Source organism: Chenopodium quinoa, unplaced genomic scaffold, assembly GCF_001683475.1.
Source record: "Chenopodium quinoa cultivar QQ74 unplaced genomic scaffold, ASM168347v1, whole genome shotgun sequence".
In the NCBI taxonomy this organism is placed as follows: Eukaryota; Viridiplantae; Streptophyta; class Magnoliopsida; order Caryophyllales; family Amaranthaceae; genus Chenopodium; species Chenopodium quinoa.
In genome coordinates this window covers 4,095,432-4,113,906 of record NW_018743175.1, presented here as the reverse complement: position 1 = coordinate 4,113,906, position 18,475 = coordinate 4,095,432, and the positions used below count along the sequence as shown (strand labels likewise).

The 18,475-nt window shown below is 35.8% G+C and overlaps 1 protein-coding gene and 1 pseudogene across 1 annotated transcript; both read right to left on the bottom strand.

The window, feature by feature from the left end:
• Positions 1 to 214: 214 nt before the first annotated feature.
• On the bottom strand, positions 215 to 2,354 carry LOC110732240 (annotated as a pseudogene).
• Positions 2,355 to 3,052: 698 nt separating this feature from the next.
• LOC110732580 (histone-lysine N-methyltransferase CLF-like) lies at positions 3,053 to 18,372 on the bottom strand. Its single transcript, XM_021912535.1, has 17 exons — positions 17,748 to 18,372; positions 17,539 to 17,640; positions 16,878 to 17,176; positions 11,428 to 11,589; positions 9,923 to 10,007; positions 9,585 to 9,740; positions 9,449 to 9,496; positions 9,252 to 9,323; positions 8,404 to 9,134; positions 7,633 to 7,768; positions 7,316 to 7,536; positions 7,021 to 7,152; positions 5,500 to 5,590; positions 4,103 to 4,150; positions 3,897 to 4,025; positions 3,722 to 3,799; positions 3,053 to 3,566 (listed from the first exon to the last, which is right to left on the bottom strand). The coding sequence occupies exons 1-17, from the start codon at positions 17,814 to 17,816 to the stop codon at positions 3,375 to 3,377; spliced, it is 2,751 nt and encodes a 916-aa protein (XP_021768227.1). The 5' UTR covers positions 17,817 to 18,372; the 3' UTR covers positions 3,053 to 3,374.
• Positions 18,373 to 18,475: the final 103 nt, after the last annotated feature.

Here is an 18,475-nt window from a genome sequence, read left to right as displayed (position 1 = left end):
ATTGATGCATTATTAGAGGTCCCCTTGTTAATTTAAAGGATCTCATAATGAGCAGGACATACAAACGTTAGTAACACCGGTTCACAAGAAGCCTCAAGAAATCAACCAATTCTTGGATGAGGTCCATTTTGAACAAAACTCAATACACTCGTAAAGCAGATTGGAACTTTATTTAGTACAAAAATTATGGAGAAAAGTTCATAAAATACAATAATGTCCAAGTTAATCATCTTCGATTATTCTTTGATTAGGATTAAAAAAACAAGAAGTTCATCATAAATTAAACTATACTAATGCTAAATTTTGAGCGCATCAAGCACCCTTTTGCCCTGAGGATAAGTCTCAAAGAACAACTGTTTGTAAGTTTTCATATTCACCTTCTTGTACAATTGTGGTTGATTACTACTAATCAATTCATTAATTGGCCCAACTTCATTTTCGGGTTCTGGAGTACAGAATGCAGCCACTGAGAACCTTTCCCTTTCCGAGTTAGTCACCACTCTGTGTGCTACACTCTTGAATATACCATTACTCATAACCTGCAATTTAAGTCCACACATAAAAAACACTAGTAAATACAAGAATGTTAAAGATCAAATTAAAGAGGATAACTGTTAGTTTTAGTTCATTGACATAGATGTCTTGGTAAATAGTTGAGAAAATTACCTCTGCAAAATCACCAAGATTAACAAATAGAGCTCCAGGTATGACTGGAACCTTGAACCATTGATCGTCTTTCTGGATATGCAGGCCTTCTGGCACATTTATGTCTGATAAAAGTACTGTTATAGAGGATCTATCTGAATGTGGATGAACACCATAAACTTTATCAGGCCGCGAACAACGTGGATAGATTCCAAATCTTGTGTCTATGGATCCTTGTTCACCATGCTCTTTTACGAAGCTATCTTCCTTTAGTCCCAGAGATCGCGCCATGGCTTTTAGAATGACTTCTAACATCTTTCTCAAACTCAAAGAGAATTCATGTAAAACTTCTCTGAGGTCACAATAATTTATCATATGTTAGTCTTCCATACATTTAATGTAATCAAATATACTAATGGTACATATTTACAAATGTACAACGTGACACTGTCAATTTTTAGGCCTTGTTTTTATACTTGGGAGAAATTACAAATTAATTTGCATATGAAAAAAGTACTTGAGAGAGTCAGCAAATAAAATACAGCTCTAAACTGAAAATATAAATCTTGATCAACAAAAATTACACGAATGAAGGGTAAAGATCGAGCCTTAATGGTTGAACAACATGTACATGTACCTGAACTTAAGCGGCGTCTGAGGCCAAACTTGGAGCCTGCGTTGTTCCTCCGGATAAACAGTAAGAAAGAGTCTATCATTCCAGTTCAGAGTGTGATCTCCAGCAATCACCGCAGCATTCCCATATCCATTAAAAAAGTCTTCTGCTATTGAACATTTTAGCTTTTCCTCCAATGGAAGTGCGAAAAATTGCCTAGACACCTTCAGCAACTCATCCAGAAATAAACTTGCCATTCCATGGTTTTTAACCTGATTAACAACACAAACCACAAACAAACATTAATCTACGAGGCACGAAACGATCAGCCTGATATCTAGAGGTAAACTCAATATCTCAAACCGGCGAGGGACATTAGACTCCCTAGGGATCTATCAATAAGTTGTTCAAATCTAAGATTTACACTACTATTATAAGCATACTAGAAAACTAGATTCATTAAGTCCAAAGAACATAAAAGTCAAAGATTACGAAGAAGAAAGAACATACAACCTGAAAGCAACCCCAGTTCTTTAGAGCATAATGAAGCTTGGCAAGTTCATTTTGAGTTGATGAAGAATCAGGGGAAAGTTGAGAGAAATCAATCAACAAAGTTTCCTCCCATAAACTGGAAGAAGCATCAATTGCTGGAGAAATAATATCATTTTTAATGATGTATCTTTCTGGGACTTCTTCCCCTTTTGTGCAATTTCCTGCACTAATCTTGATGCTGCATCTTCTTTTCTTGATTCAGCCATCACAACTTCAACTTTCACTTTAACTGAAGGTTTCAAATTCATATAGTTTTCAGCGAGAAAGATAGGGCATACCTACAAGTATCACCCCTTTAAGAAAATTATGTATTAACGTGAGATCTTGTTAAATTTGTCTTTATTCCGAATACTAATCCGACGCATCTCCATACCTACACACAAAAAAATATACATACAGAAAAACATTGATTGATAAAATAATAGTCGACATTATAATGATAAAGAATATTGAGTGAATATTGTGGATATTAATATTATTTAGATCGCTCATTGGGCACCGTAAGAGCAATTATATATAAAAGTGAAACACAGCCTATTAAAGATTGATATTGGGCTAAAGCAGTCCACTTATGCCTTAGGAATGTGTGACATAAAGTCATAATATTGGGTATTCATCCAATATTTTTAGTATTTCCTTCCCTAATTAAGGGACATAATCCACTTGTTAAGTGTCAACCACTCTTCACGTAGGGACCAATCCATAATTAATTGTAGGCAAACATCAATTTGTTTGCACCAAAATGAACATTATTTTTATTTACAATTTACATTCAATTTCATATTGCGTTATCATGAACAATGTAGTGATATTAATTCTTGTTAGATTATATCTCAGTGTATATTTTGTTTTAAAAAAATAATTCTTAAAATTTTTATAAATTCATAATTAAAGATATTAACAATTGAAGTTTACATGGAAAACTGAAAAATAAATAAATAAATATTACAAGTAAAATAGAGGAAAAAGCTTTTTAAAGAACAAGAAGCTCAAAATCCTGTTAAAGTAATTGATTATAAAAAATAACTACTACCTCCGTTAACAGTTATTTGCAAAGATTTGACATAAAGTAGAGAGGAAAGATGTCTAACCGTTGCAAATCGGAGGTAGTACATCTTACTAATTTTTTTGGATGGTAGCTTACTAATTCAAACGAAGAAATAAGTTACATGTTTGATTTAGTATCGAATTATAATATAAAGACAATGGAGCAATAAAGAGAACCATAACAATTCGATAAGATTTACTGAAATGGGAATTACTATAAATTGCCAAGAATGCAAAACTATACAAGAATCACTTTTTGCCTTGCATTAATTCCATAAATATCGGATGTCAAATAAATAGTGTATGTAGAATACATTTGAGTAGGTGAATTCAGCATCCTTTTACAATGTATGTAGAATACATTTGAGTTAGAATGTGAATCGAATCCAAAAAATTTCCCTTAATAAAGGGATGTCAGTGGTTAGGATTTCACCGCTCTCATATGAATGATGCTCGACCTGTAAAGAATGACAAAAAAATGATTTCTTGACTCGAACTAGATTTGTACTGTAATGGATTAAGCGAGCTTCTTTGCACGGCCACTTGAAGGCCCGGCAGCATCTTTTTTTGATCCAGGTTCCTCAGGTTTACGGGCCCAGGCTGGTGCTCGATCTGGTTCATAACGATAATCATAGAAAAGTTCTTCCCCTGCATTTATTCGTTCCTTGGCAAATATGCCCACTCGATGGTCACCAGCTACCATAATAACCTGCCATGGTATCAAACAATTAATGATATTTTCCGGCACATATGCCCACTTGACGCTCGATAGATACAAACAGCACAGGGAGGTCATGTAGCTATGCTATTTAATACAGAGTTTCCCATTTAAAAAAAAACAGCCACTCTATCACAAAAAATTACCTTTGCATAGCAATTTGGATCAGGAGAGTGATTGGCAAATTTCAACTTGTCCCCTTTTCGATAAGCATCTAGAACAAACTGCACAATCAGAAGATACAACTGTTAATAAAGAGAGAACAACCTGCCAATAATAAGTCCTATCTAAAACTGCACAATTAAAATTCAATCGACAGACCTGATCATTTAGATTGAAAAGAAATGAAGAGTTTTCACGGTCATATATCTTTCCACGTTTATCAGCTTCCCGGTGTGAGATTAATTCTCCAGTGTACTCCCCAAGGTATTCATGTTTCCCAACACCATTCTGAAAAAGGGGTAGAAACTAAGCATTATGCAAGCAGAAAAGATAAACATCAGTGTCGTGAATTTGAGATTTATCACCTTAAGAAATGCTCCCCAACCAGAAACATCAGACCTGCCAAGTAGAACCTGTAAAAAGAAACCCAAAAAAAAAGGAAAAAAAAAAAAAAAAAAAAAAAAAAAAACCTTAGTGTCATATGGAATCCTAGACATGAGATAATCACATGCTGCAGCAACGAACGCATAATTGGTCTAGGGTTAAATTTGGGTATGGTTTTCTCAATTCAAAATAAATGCATAATAGCCAACCAAACCTAATCACCTCTCTCTCCCCCTGGCAGGATATGACAATACTTCCCATTTTATTCTTTGGCCAATTTAAACGAAGAGAGATGCAGCAATCATCTCCAACCAAGCCCAAAACCCAGATACTAGTATCAAATCAGCACACTACATAGCTTGAGAATTAGGGGTTCAACACATCCGGCAATCTTTATCATTGCAAAAATAGAAACCCTAACCTACTCTAAACCCAATATTGCAGCGCAAGAAGACTGCAGTAACCTTTTCATAAATAAAACTCATAAGAAGCAGTGTATTACATCCTCCACCACGACTTTGCAATAAATGAATCCTGCGACATTGTGCTTAAATAAAGGGATCTTTTATGGAGCAGACCTAGTTTGAAGGTTGTACTTGTGCTGAGGACACAAATTAGAGTAGCGGATATCCTAGCAAGAGCTCTAGGAAGGGAAGTGCCACTTTCAAACATTTAGAAATTAAGATGGATCCTCCAACATACATTCTAATTTTGCTTTTGGATGGCTGTAATCCTAACACTGATGTAACTAAAGTTTTGTTATCTAGCCTCTTTGCTTCTAAACAAAAAAAATCGGGTTACATCAGTACAGATCATTTGCGAATTTTACTTTAAACAAATAAAAAAATAAATCACCGAAGTGACAAAGTCCAAAGTTTCCAAAGGAATCTCTGTAGCTTGAATTCAAAGCGGTTTATTACCATGTTTGTACCTAACAAGATAACTTCTCAAATTCTGAGCTAGCAAAACTAGATCCTACTCTTATACGCCAATCTATTAAAAGTTTAAACGTAACCTTGGACAAATTTGTTTCATTTATACCAATACCCCCGATCATTTTTAGAAGATCACATACTACACCTATCAATTCATATAAATAAGAAATTTAAGCCATTCCTATACACCACAAGCCAATTTAGATCAAAGATTTGTTGAGCCCTCAAATTTTCAACTAGCATCCTTTCAATAGGCCAGCTTTTAGCTCGGTCTTAATTTTCAAATACATTTTCTGCGTAAGTTGTATTTTCCACTAATTTTACCGATTAGAACTCTAGCCTTTTACATAAAAAAATATATAAATAAAGAGAGAGAGAGAGAGAGAGAGAGAGAGAGAGAGAGAGAGAGAGAGAGAGAGAGAGAGAGAGAGAGGACACTTTACCCGCTGCTGTTGCTTGAGCAATAGCTTCATATTTCTACATCCATAATTGTCACCTCTTTGATTTGGGACACCGAGTGTACCATCACCGCAACTGCAGATAAAGGTCAAAAAGGAAACCATTTGTTAGCAATGAATCTAAAGTAAAATATCCAAGCACGAATGTCTTTCAGCCAGCCTCTTGCATGCTTTGCATCTTACTACCCAAATGTTAAAATTGAACATTATTATAATCGAGGCTGCCCCGGTTTCTCAAGATGAGACTCAACATGAACAGTAGACGAGGCGTGCGAGACACGTGCTACATCAGTGTACTGTATTTTGACTTTTTCCCACTTCCTTCTTCCTCCTCTTTCGTCTTCTACCTTAGATCTCCAGCCATAACCAACGAATCTCCATCTTCTTCCTCCAATCCCAACCCATAATCACCTCCATTGAAGCTGCTTAAGCTTTCCTCTCGTGAATCACCAATTCTACCGCCATAGCCGCCGAGTTAAACTAAAACCCTAAGAAAAATGGTGAAAAAAATGGCATAGTTAACCCCAAAGGGTAATGATATCATCCTACTCCAATGACGAAGCTTGTCATGTTCAATTTTTCCATTGAAGCTTCCTTGTTTCTACATTGATGTTTCAGTTTCCATTTAAACCTTGGATCTGTTTTTTCCTAGAAATTTCAGATTTTTTTATACAAAATTTCAACATTACCCCAACTCAAAGACTGAAAATGACGAATTTGCCCTGTTAAGATACATGACATGTTTCTCATGTTGAAAAACTTGTATTTTCTCATTGTAATCCAGATACCATAAATCTAGATCCTCTTCATTTGCTCAATGTCGAGTCAAAGTTATAAACTATTGTCCATTAACTGAATCAATTCATCATAACCATTTTGAATTTACCGCATAAGTAATGCCTTAAAACATGACTCTTGAATCGTATAATGTACCGACAGTATAACTTTTTACTTTTTATCACAATACAAGGAAACAACAAATAAAAATTCCTATAACTAAATCTGTATCATGAACATGAAGTTTTCTTCTGGTTTTATCAACTTACAATAGATTATGGGACCAGTGCTTTAGAGATTATAATGTTGGCCTTTTTGGGATATCAACTTTGAGATGTGGCATGTTTACTTATTTCAATATAAGATTAACCTGTAGATCACTTGAATCAAGTGATGCGAAACTTAAATAGTTTTGGCCACAGCAACTTTCATAGTGACGCACATTTTATCACCCAATAATAATATGGAGACAATGGAATAACAAGTTCTATGGGAACATGATCATTTAACATTTTTTTTATCAAGCCTTTTTCATGACAATCCCACAAGCAAGAAGCAACAGCAGCTGATCAATATATATCATAATGCTCTTTACTAATTCTTGCATCTCATAAACAGTTGCTACTCTTGAAAAATCTTAGGCACTCTTAATCTGCTATAATTGCTCTACATCTACAGTATTCATTCATATGATAAAGTGCAAACAAATAATAAAATATATCGGCTCACCTAACCCAACAATTACGACAGACATCTGGATCACACTCCCTATCTGCAGCAAAGCATGGACATTGACGGCTTCTGCATTGACTTTTAGCACAGTGACAGCCCCGGAATCTATTTTTGCAGTTCTTGGGACACCTACATGAAGAGAGATTGGCACCATTTAGCAATGAAATCAGTATGCTGAGTTAAACTGGTGGAATAAGAAGTTCAATCACAAAAAGTAAGCAGAGGTTTAAATACTCGGTCACAACCCAAATTTGATACTTAGCACAACCCACTCTGAAAAGGTAAAACTCACCCGCAATATTTCTCACAGCATGTACCGTTTAAAAGACATGAACACTGCTTTCCGCAAGAAGATTCACACCCACAAGGATTATACTGTCGACAAGGCTGATCCTTTCTCTCTGAAATCCGCTTTCTAATGGAATGGTAACCTGTGGACTTCCATGTATACTTCAAACGGCGAACTCTACCTCTCCGCCGAACATATCTTGATCTCCTCCTGATGTCATTGCCCTAAAATGTACACACCAAAAGATGATAAACATAAGTCACAGATAAATATACAATGCATACTCTCAACATCATCAGGACCAGAATCTGATAACTAACCATGGTTCCAGTGCACTCAAGGTTTGTCCCATCATCACCGCCTTGGTAGGATAGATTATTATTCAAGTGATTCATGTACTGATAGACCTCTGAACATGTCTTCAGTCCATTCAAAAGGTTTCTAGCAATCAAGCAACTGCATGAAGTTGAACATAGAGTTACAGGCAATACAGATCAAAGAGTAAGCCTTAGACTAAAAGCCCAAACCATGTAATACTATAAATAAGCAAAGCAGCCCCTCAGTTGAACCACTAACTAAACAATTGTTCACAATAAATTATAAACAAATCTTAAAATCTTTGTACACTGTACAAGAGCAAAATTTGTTCCATGTAGAAGAAAATCATAATTCCTCTTATATTTTCTACAGACAAACAAGACTTTGTATTTAAATTGCATGATGACAGAAAAAAATAAAAGTAATTAAACTTGAATTATCTTGCTATAGCTTACTACCAAGTTTACTAAGTTCTTGTATTTGCATCATTTCCATCAGTGAAATTGGCCATGAGATATGTGTATTAATACTATATCACATGGACTTTTCATTTCACCAAGAGTCATGTATTAAATACACATGCCTCCGACATAAATATTCACTATTGGGCATTTCTATTTAGGCAAAAAAAATGCAAATTTTTTTTGAAAATGTCCTAGTCATTGACATATACCCTTGTTGCATACTCGTACACAAGTCCATGCAATACAGATCAGCTCAAATATACCACAATAGTAAATTTAAATCTATGGAAACACAGATATTGAAATGACCTGTTCCTGCCGAAGACCTCCAAACCCTTCTCATAAAGTGCTTTTTCAAGAGCCTTCCATGAACTGTCATTATTAACTTCTAGTTTTCCAGGGCTTTCATCTACAAGTTCTTCTTTCTTTGACATGTCATCCAAATGACAAGTAGATTGATCGTTGGATGCTACATTAAGAAGATCACTAGGAGTCTCACAGTTTATGGACTTGGAGCTTCCCACAGCCAGCGAAGCCTTCCTTGACCTTTCACCAGTGCTTAAATTTCCTTTCTTCTGTGGAAAACTTGCAACATCATCCTCCTTGCGTGCCCGAGATCGAAGCTTCATATCTCTAGACATGGTAGGTCCAGCGTTGACTGAATCAGCATCTGGAGCCACCATCTTTTTGTGCCTCTTCTGGATTGCAACCACTATCTTTTCAGCAGCTCGCTTATTCCTACTTTTGCGAGCTCCAGATTTCCCAATCAACTTACGCTTAGAATGGATAGAAGATTGGTCAACAGAGTTGTTATCTTGAACAAGTCTTTCATCAGAATCACTGCTATCAGATGTATTTCTTGCATGTGACGAGGCACTTTCACTCTGAGTGGATTTTCCCTTTCGCTTGCTAGAAGAACCAATAGACTTCTTTCTTGGTGACACCTCAGCAAAACCATCATCAGACGAAGGGCCAGGCTTAGATTCAGAGCCATCAAATTTTTGGGAGATGACTGCAGAATCACCTTCATACTTAGAAGCCTGCATAAGCAGATTGGTCTATGCATTAACATTAACAGATCTAACTTTTTAATTTAAAAAATATATTATTGCTAACATTCCCCCCTCCCATTGTATACACCAAAATATTAAACATACCGTACGATAGCAGTGCAAACCACATGGTACATTTGCCTCCTCGGAAGAGCTCCAGGGATGTTGTTTCTCAGTCTATAAGGTTAATAATTTTTTTTAGAAAAAAAGGAGGGGGAGAGAGAGAGAGAGAGAGAGAGATGCATAGGCAATAGAGGAGGGAAAAAAAAAAGTAAATTTTGAGCAATATACTATGTACTTACAGGAAAGATGAGATCCTGTGAGCATCCATGCAATCTACAATCAAAAACCTGCCAAAAAAAGAATCAGCAACAAAAGGTTAGACTAAGAAGATAAACAATAAACAAAAATCTCAAGAAGGTCAAAGACAGTAGTTACATAACAACGGCGACAGAACAGGTTGTCAAAAGAATCCAAAGCTCCTTCCAAATCTTTATCAAGATACGGGTTTGAATTTTCTGAAGTCTCCATGGTATCCCCATTTCTTACACCTGTCATAGCCTTCTCTTCCTCACAAAGAATTTCATATCTTGCCTGTATAAGACGTTTGACGGTGTTTCATTTCTCTGTAAGGAAAGCACAGAAAGAATGGGAAACAGCTGGACCGAAGTTCACACTCTGACCAGTGTATCGGATTGCATGTAACAGTAAAGCAACAAACACTACGGTTAATTTTTCAAGAATAAACATAATAATAATGTCTTTCTCCCAAATACCTTGACATCACTAGGTTTTTTGGAAAAGCACTGTCCAAGTAAATCCAAAACAGCATCTGATACACCAACTTCCTGCACTGTCATTCTGGAAATAAGCAAACAGCAAGAATGAGATAAATTACAGCAAGATCATGATTATCAGCAAAAAATTACAAAAAGTTAAGCAAGCGGAAAAGTAAAATCACCAAGAGTAACAAAAAAAAAAAGTAATACAGATTACATCATCACACCATTATGCAAAGAAAAGAAGCCTTCTTATACTCCCACTATATTTTGTTCTACCCACTTTCCCTTTAAATGTATTTTTGGCTCTGCCCTGAAATGCTTAGCCCCTTCAGTTTTTCCATCATACCCGTGTAAACACAATCTGATCCGCGTGCAAACACAGGATGTGGGGAAGACAGATGTGGCAAAAATCAAAAGGCAGTTGCAATGAGGCATGCGTAAGTTTGATAACAGGGGAGGAAAAGATAAACATTTAAAGAACTTACCTTACTTTTTTTAAAGAAAGAATATTATTTCTCTTCAGGCTAGCAGTAACAATCTCACCTTTTCCCAATACAAATTTATAACACACATTCTAAGTTTCTCTCAGCTCACCCTATAAATATCTACCATATTTATATAATTTGTTTAATCCAATTTCTCAGATTTCTGTAATTCATAAACTGCTTCTTATAGAAAGGGGGAAAAAAAAAGGAAAGACTCATAAGCTTTCAAAATTTTAAATAACAATATAGTATCAAAAAAATCTATACATATATTTTTTTTTTTCATGTCCCCGAGTCTATATCTAAGTTTAAGGGACATAGGGAGTATAAATGTTATCCTATATGGTAAGTTGGTAACAGTTATCTAATAAAGAGGAACATTATGTACTTATATGTGAGACACCCTGCACACTTCAGCTGCAGGAGAGAGTTATATGGATTAAGATCTTTGACAATTAAAAGGGTAAATTTCAGTTTCAACAGGCTACTTAAATCAAATTGAGCAAGACATTAGGCAGAGACATGCAGTTAAAGACCATCACACCTCAGCTCCATTATTCATCAAATTGAGGCTTCTCTAGATACTAAAATACCATTCAAAATCTGGAACATAAGCATATAGTATCCTCCTCAAACTCTTCATTAATCATTTACAAAGCATGAAAGCAGTAATTGACATTTGACAGCCATATTTTATTCAATAGGTCTAGTGCAAATGAAGGAATGTAATTACCATGAAAGATAATAACATTTTCATAGGCTCTGTGAAGATGTATCAGCATAAAGCCCCTATTCTACTTATAAAATAGGAAACAATAGAGCAGGGGGACAGGATATAAGTGCAGCAAAAGGAAAGATATTGGACATCACTAGCTATTATTTTCTTTTGGATTATAAAAATATACTGTTATGTGTTTCGTTAGGACACAAGAGTGAAATGTCCACTGCAAAGAAACAAAGAGCATGGAATCAATGAATAGTCAAGCATATATGGAAAGGGTTGCCTATACCAACCGAAGGATGTAATCTTCTGATCGAACAAATTCCTTCTTGTCTTCTTCATCCTCAATTACTTCTTCCTCACTGTCACTGCAAATTAGGGCCTCCCCGCCATTTGGATCATAATAAATTCGCCTTCTACCTACCACAGATTGGTCTTCTGTCATCCTTTGGTTTCTGACAAATGAAAAACACAATCAAAATACAAGACATGGACAACATTGAACAAAGGCAAACAATGACAAAAATACAAAACCCAATAGAACACTCGGAAAACATGCATAAGCTTTAAAACCCTAACTCCATGCCTTCCTTAATATGATGCCATTCAGTCTGATTCTACATTCTGGGTCCACCTCCGGCCATCATATTTACTTTAAAGAAAGTTTTAAGTTTCTTTTCGAATGCAAGTTTTATAATAACATGGACCAAAGGTGCCTTTAATGACAACCCATTTTTAAATTGTTGTAGAAATGTGTAAGGTTTTTGTTTTAACTTTATAGCGTCCCTCAAACTCCTTGATCGATGGAAATTGAAATTAAAATGGAACAATATTCACTATTGCCACATGAAATTTAAGCTTCACATCTTCTTGCAATAGAGTTAGATAAAACGCCATAAGCAGGAAGATATAACGAAACAAATTATACACAGTTTTACCTCCAACCATTCATAATCCTCATTCCCATATTATTCAAAAATATTTCATCCATCTGTATAACTCCTTCCATTTATACAATCTCTTAGAGATCTAATACATCACAAAATCCAAACAAGCTTTTTTCTCTTCACCTTGTACTAGAAACTTTATTTTCTGAAGTATTAGAATAAACCAAATCAAACCAGACAAGATTTTAAAATATTTTCCTATTTTCATCTTTTATTACCAAAATAGTAAAATTTATATTAGTAATATTCTGAAAATTATTAACGGAGTGATTGGAACAATACACAATAAGATGAATCTAGCAAGATCCCACTTGAAAATATTTTCACATCATATTAGGGTAAAACTTCAGACCTTCAGTCATATCAGACTAGACCAAATCTTTAAAAATTGAGACCAAAACAATTTATCTCATGTGAAAAAACCAAAGAAGGAATCTTAGCATCAACCCATAAAGGGACCCCAAGAAAAGCCATAAGGAAGACAAAACCATATAACCTCGTAAAGACAGAAATCTAGCCAAAGCAGGATAGGTACACTCTTGAAAAAGAATCAACAGTATAAGTTCAGACCAGCCACGAGCAACAACTAATTGAGGTCAAATTTGAATAGCACACATCTAACATGTGCTTAAATATCCCACACAGGATAGGTACACTCTTGAAGAAGAATCAACAGTATCACAAAGAACATATTGAAACATAATACCACCTATATCTGCTGGATACCCTCATTATCCACCCTTTTTAAACACATAAAAAAATGAAGAAATTTTACAAGAAAGCACCACCTAAAAGTATGTTATCCAAAATTGTTGACAAAAATACAATCAGGCAAACTTTAGAAAATAAAAATTAGAAAAATAAAAACTTAGCCCATAGAACGAGCTTTAAAACAAAGACTATACACCCAAAGTGATAAAATGGAGAGTCATTAATTATTGTGTGATACATGTCCAGATCCACAACGCCAGTGTCCAAATCATTTAGCACCTTAATACTGTATATAAGAATTTTTCGCTCATTCTCCAAAAAAAAATTAAGAAAAAAAATCACTTATACACCAACATTTCCTAATAAATACATAAAAACTCTCCAGGACTAAGGGATTTCTTATCTTTTATACCCCAATTCCCTAGTAATCTCCTCCCAAAATATATAATCCAGCAAATTACTAACTAAACGACGTAAAACCCTTTGACTAGACCAAAAATCACAGGGTGACAATCCACCACAAATAAGTATTTATAGAAATCATTCTGCTCTAGAGAAAGACCTCCGCGTGACTCACAGTCTCAACAGTTTCTCTTTCCAACACCTTAACATCGCAGCATATTCAATATCTTATAAATGAAACTGATTAGTATCCCTCTCTTTATCTAGCTGACATCTTCTAGCACCCAATCCTGTTTTCCAACAACATTTCATTCCACCTAAGAGCCTACATCTTTAAAAATTCAACAAGACACCAAAAATATCCATCAAATGATCATGCCTAAAACCTCCATCTTGTTAAAAGTCTCTTCCTCCATAGTCTTAAGATCAATTTTAAAATAAAAATAAAACACTTTTTGCTTTTGTTTGACAAATCTTAGCATTCTCATAAACCTAGAAAGTTAAAACGACTCTATAAAAACATGAGAGGTAGATCATTAGAAATTTTAATATTAAAGTTAGACGTTGACAAATTGGACCACCAAACTATAGAGTAAATTCAACCTAAAGTTGGAACAAAATACATCGACCATTTTTGTACTTCAGACACCCAAATAACCATCAAAGACTATAAATGAAGATATATTTAATCTCTTGTGCAAGAAAATTAACTCCAGCATTTTGGCTAAAACCAACCTACCTAGTATAAATATGAGAATATTTCAAACATTGTGCAAGAAAGTTAACTATTTCACCTATGGACCTGGACAGATCGTAACAAATTTAGACTGCAACACAAGAAAACAAAGTGCAAGCTACTGGGAAACATTATGAAGATACAAGACTACAAAATTTATCCTACAGTGAAAGTTATATGTTCCTGCTCTATAGCTCAGGGCCTTCAAGCATTGTTCTACAGTTGGAGCCTTATTCACAAAAGTAATTGTGAGCATATGAAAACTCCACGTATTATTTAAGGGAATCAACAGAAGTCCTTTTTAACACAAATTTTAAATAATATTTATGGATGCAAATGCTAAGGTTTTTACAGAAAAGGTAATAAGGAGGCGGATTGGGATGGAGTGGTGGATCCACACATGACTTGGTTACGAATGAAGAATTGTTTTCTGAGAGTGGCCAAAAAGGTCTGAGGGGAATCAAGGGGAAGAACTTCGATGCAGATACTTGGTGGTGGAATGAAGAGGTGAAAGCAGTAATTAAGCAAAAAAGGGAATGTTATCAAGGAAAATGTAGGAGTGACAAAATCTTTGGAGCGTATAAGGAGGTTAAGAATAAGGCAAAGGCAGCTGTTCGCCAAGCGAAAGAAAAGGCTTATCATGAGGTTTATGAAAAGATTGACTCCAAGGAGAGAGAAAAGATCATTTATAAGATGGCAAAGAGAAAACAAGCAGCAAGGAAAGATATTGGCATGATAAAGTGTGTCAAAGATAAGAACCAAATTGTCCTACTACAAGAGGAGGACATCAAGGATAAGTGGAAAGGGTACTTCGATGAACTGTTTAATGGAAGTAATGGAGTTGAGATAGGAGATACCTCCGTGAAGGATGAAGAAATCGACATGGAGTATGTGCGGAGGATTAGGGGAGTAGAGGTAGAGATTGCACCGAGGAAGATGAAGCCTAAGAAGGCGGTTGGCCCTAATGGTACACCGATAGAGGAGTGGAGGTGTTTGGGTAAGATTATACTGATTGCTTAGCAGATCTCTTTAACAAAATATGGAGGGCTACAAGGATCTGGCAAGATTGGAGGAAGAGCACCTTAGTCCCGATCGATAAAAACAAAGAAAACGCTCAATATTCTTGTAACTATCGAGAGATCAAGCTTATGAGTCATACTATGAAGTTGTGAGAAAAAGTGATTTGAACACGAGGGCATGCCCAAGCATTTCGGATAACCAATTTGATTTTGTGCATAAGAGATCTAATATGGAAGCAATCCATTTGATAAGACAAATGATGGAGTTTTATAAAGTAAAGAAGAAAGATCTTCATATAGTTTTTATTGATTTAGAGAAGGCATATGATAAGGTGTCAAGAGAGGTACTTTGGTGGGTAACTTTGACGAAAGGTATCCCACGAAGGTACATGAATCTTGTTAAGGATATGTATCGAAATGTGTCAACAAATGTGAGGACATGTGGAGGATTGACAAAAGATTTCCCTATTACAATTGGATTGCATAAGGGTCTGCATTAAGCCCTTTTCTTTTTGCAACGGTTCTAGATGAAGTAACTAAACAGATTCAAGATGAGGTTCCATAGTGCAAATGATATCGTTTTGATGGATGAAATTAAAGATGGGGTTAACGCCAAATTGGAGCAATGGAGGCAAAGGTTGGAATCTAGAGGGTTTAAGCTAAGTCGGCGTAAGACTAAATATTTGGTATATCGCTTTGGTACGCAGAGGGGACAAGCAATGAAGTGGTGAGTTTGGATGGAAAGGATTTGACCATGAGCGAAAGTTTTAACTATCTTAGGTCGATCATCCTGGAAAAACGTGGCACCCAAGAATAAGTTGGGGTGGCTTAAATGGAGAGCGGCAACAGGAGTGTTATGTGACCGAAACATCCCCTTACAGTTGAAAGGAAAATTCTACAGGACTGTAATAAGACCAGTGTTGCTCTATGGTACAAAATGTTGGGCTTCTAAGAAGGAGTACAGTAACAAGATGGAGGTTACGGAAATGCGCATAATAAAGTAGATGTGCAAGAACACTCTAAGAAATAAAATCAGAAATGAGGTTATTTGCAAGAAAGTAGGTATGACAGGGATTGCAAACAAACTAAGGGAAAATCGTTTGCGATGGGCATGTAAGACGGAGACCCGAGGGTGCACCGGTTCAAAAAGTGGAAGAGTAGGAACATGGAGGGGTTAAACGAGGGAGAGGGAGACCGAAAATAACTTGGTTGAAAGGAGTTGGGAAGGATATGAAGTATATGGATTTGCATGAGGATGAAGTATTGGATCTAAGGGATGGAGGAGGAAAATTATGTCGATGACTACACGGAATAATCAAATTTGGTTCATGTAGCTGACCTTACTTATGGGATTAAGGCTTTGATTGATTTATTTATTTTATTACTAACAATTTGAATTACGAAGTATAAAAGGATGGGGCAAACGCAGTCTTCAAGTGAACTTAATATTTTTAAAAGGATTTTAATAAAAGCATAATCAAGATAGATAAATCAAGCAATCAATCAATCAATTAATCAATCCTTAATCACATAAGTGGGGTCGGCTACATGAAATAATCAAGATAGATGAATTTCTAAATTTCTAAGATGTGAAATCGAAAAAAAACTTCAAATACTAAAGAGTGGTGTAGAGTCATGTCCCAAATAATGAATCGTTTCTTTCTTCATGTTGCAGAATCCCTTTCAATGAAAGCACTTTTACATAAGCGGTAAGCCCTACCCCTACATTCCCCATTATATATACAAAAAACAAAATACAAATTTATTCATAGTTAATCCACCAAAAAGCCTATGACAACTACGACATATTTGAAAGGGGGGGGGGGGGAAATCAAGTTGATACAACATAAACAAACTTATGGCATGTGCATAAAATTAACATTATATGGAGAATATTTTCATCAAGGTACATATTAACCTTAACAAACCTGTCCAAAAAAATCCATGTAGTATAAGGTGGTAATCTCTTTACTCCAGGAAGTCTGATGGCTCGAATAGTATTCTTATTAGGGAAAGGAGAACCTAGAAGAATCGCTGTATCTTCAGGTGAGACATTGGCACCATCACCTTTGTTACCAGCTCCAATACCGTTTTGCATATTGACCGCATCAGTCTGCCTTTTTACCAATAAAGCTGCATTCTTTTCCAAGTCGTTAGGCGTCACATTTTTTCTTTCCTTTCCTAAAGTCACTTTGCACAACTTTTGCCTGTTTTCTTCCATTATGTTCTGAAAACAAGCATGAAATCATAAGAACAAGAATCCTTCACTCACTAACAATTACAAAAACAAAAACAAAAAAAAAACCTTAATTCCGCCCAACTTTCCAGATAACGAGCATAAATTAAACCCTATTCAAAATTGGTTTTCAAACCATCAACTTAAAACACTCAAAAATTCCGCCCTTACGCCATCCTTTCATCAGCATTGCTGTTAATACATCAGTAATTAAAATAAAAAAACACTATTTCCCATCTTCCATACGCGTAAATCAGTTAAAATTAGCCTTTAACATGCCACATTGTTATTAAACCGAAATCTAACTTTGCAAATTTTCAAAACACAAAAAATTAGGTTTCTGAAAAATGCACCTTGACATAAACATGCCGTTGAGCTTCAACATGTTGCTTCAACGAATCGATAACCGATATAATCTCCTTTGGTGCGACACTCATATTCGTAAGCTCCGACACCTTAACCACATTCATAGCAAACAAAATCGCACAAAAAATCAGAAAATTCATACAAAATCCGACAATAATCATCACTTAAACTGACGATGAATGAGAAAAAAATTTACCGGCGTGCTCTTGGAAGGTTCCGATCTAATTACAGACAGAGAATTGGAGCGCGAAGGTTTGATAGACATCGCCGACGATAAAAGAGCTGCCGGAAGTGACGGTAAAAAGCGCCGGCGGTGGAAATTGGTGTCGGATGCGAGTCATGCAGATGCGAGAATGTGAACGGCGGCGGAAGACGGCGGAGACGGCGGCGGAGGCGGTAAATCTGGCGGGAGTTTCGGAAACCCTAATTTGAGGAGAGAGAAAGTTGATGATGGTAAAATTTGAGTAAGTTGAAAGAGAAAGAAAGAAGGAGAAGGAGGAATTTTAGGCGGAAAGAGAAGGAGTGGCTTTTACGTTTTGAATTTGTTTATTGAGTTCTTTTTGTGTCGTCACCTGGACTCGAAGCTCAACATGTTTCATAGCACTACTTTCAAGAGTTAAAGACGTCTTATCGAACTAAAGCCTGTAAGAGCACTAGCAATGGTGAGTGTTTTTTTTGCTCATGAGAATTTTTCGTGAGTAAAAAAAATGATCATGAGCTACAATGGTGAGCAAAAGTTAAAATAGGAAAAAAAGCCCATAAACATTTCCAAAAAAGCTCAAAACTTGAGCATTTTTATTGATGAATAGTAACTGGAATGGGGCCCACAGCTGGCTGGAAAAAACAAAAAAAAAACGGACTCCAAGCATCAAACGACGCGTTTTGATGAGGTCCCTCAAAGGCGCGCCTATCAAAACGCGTCGT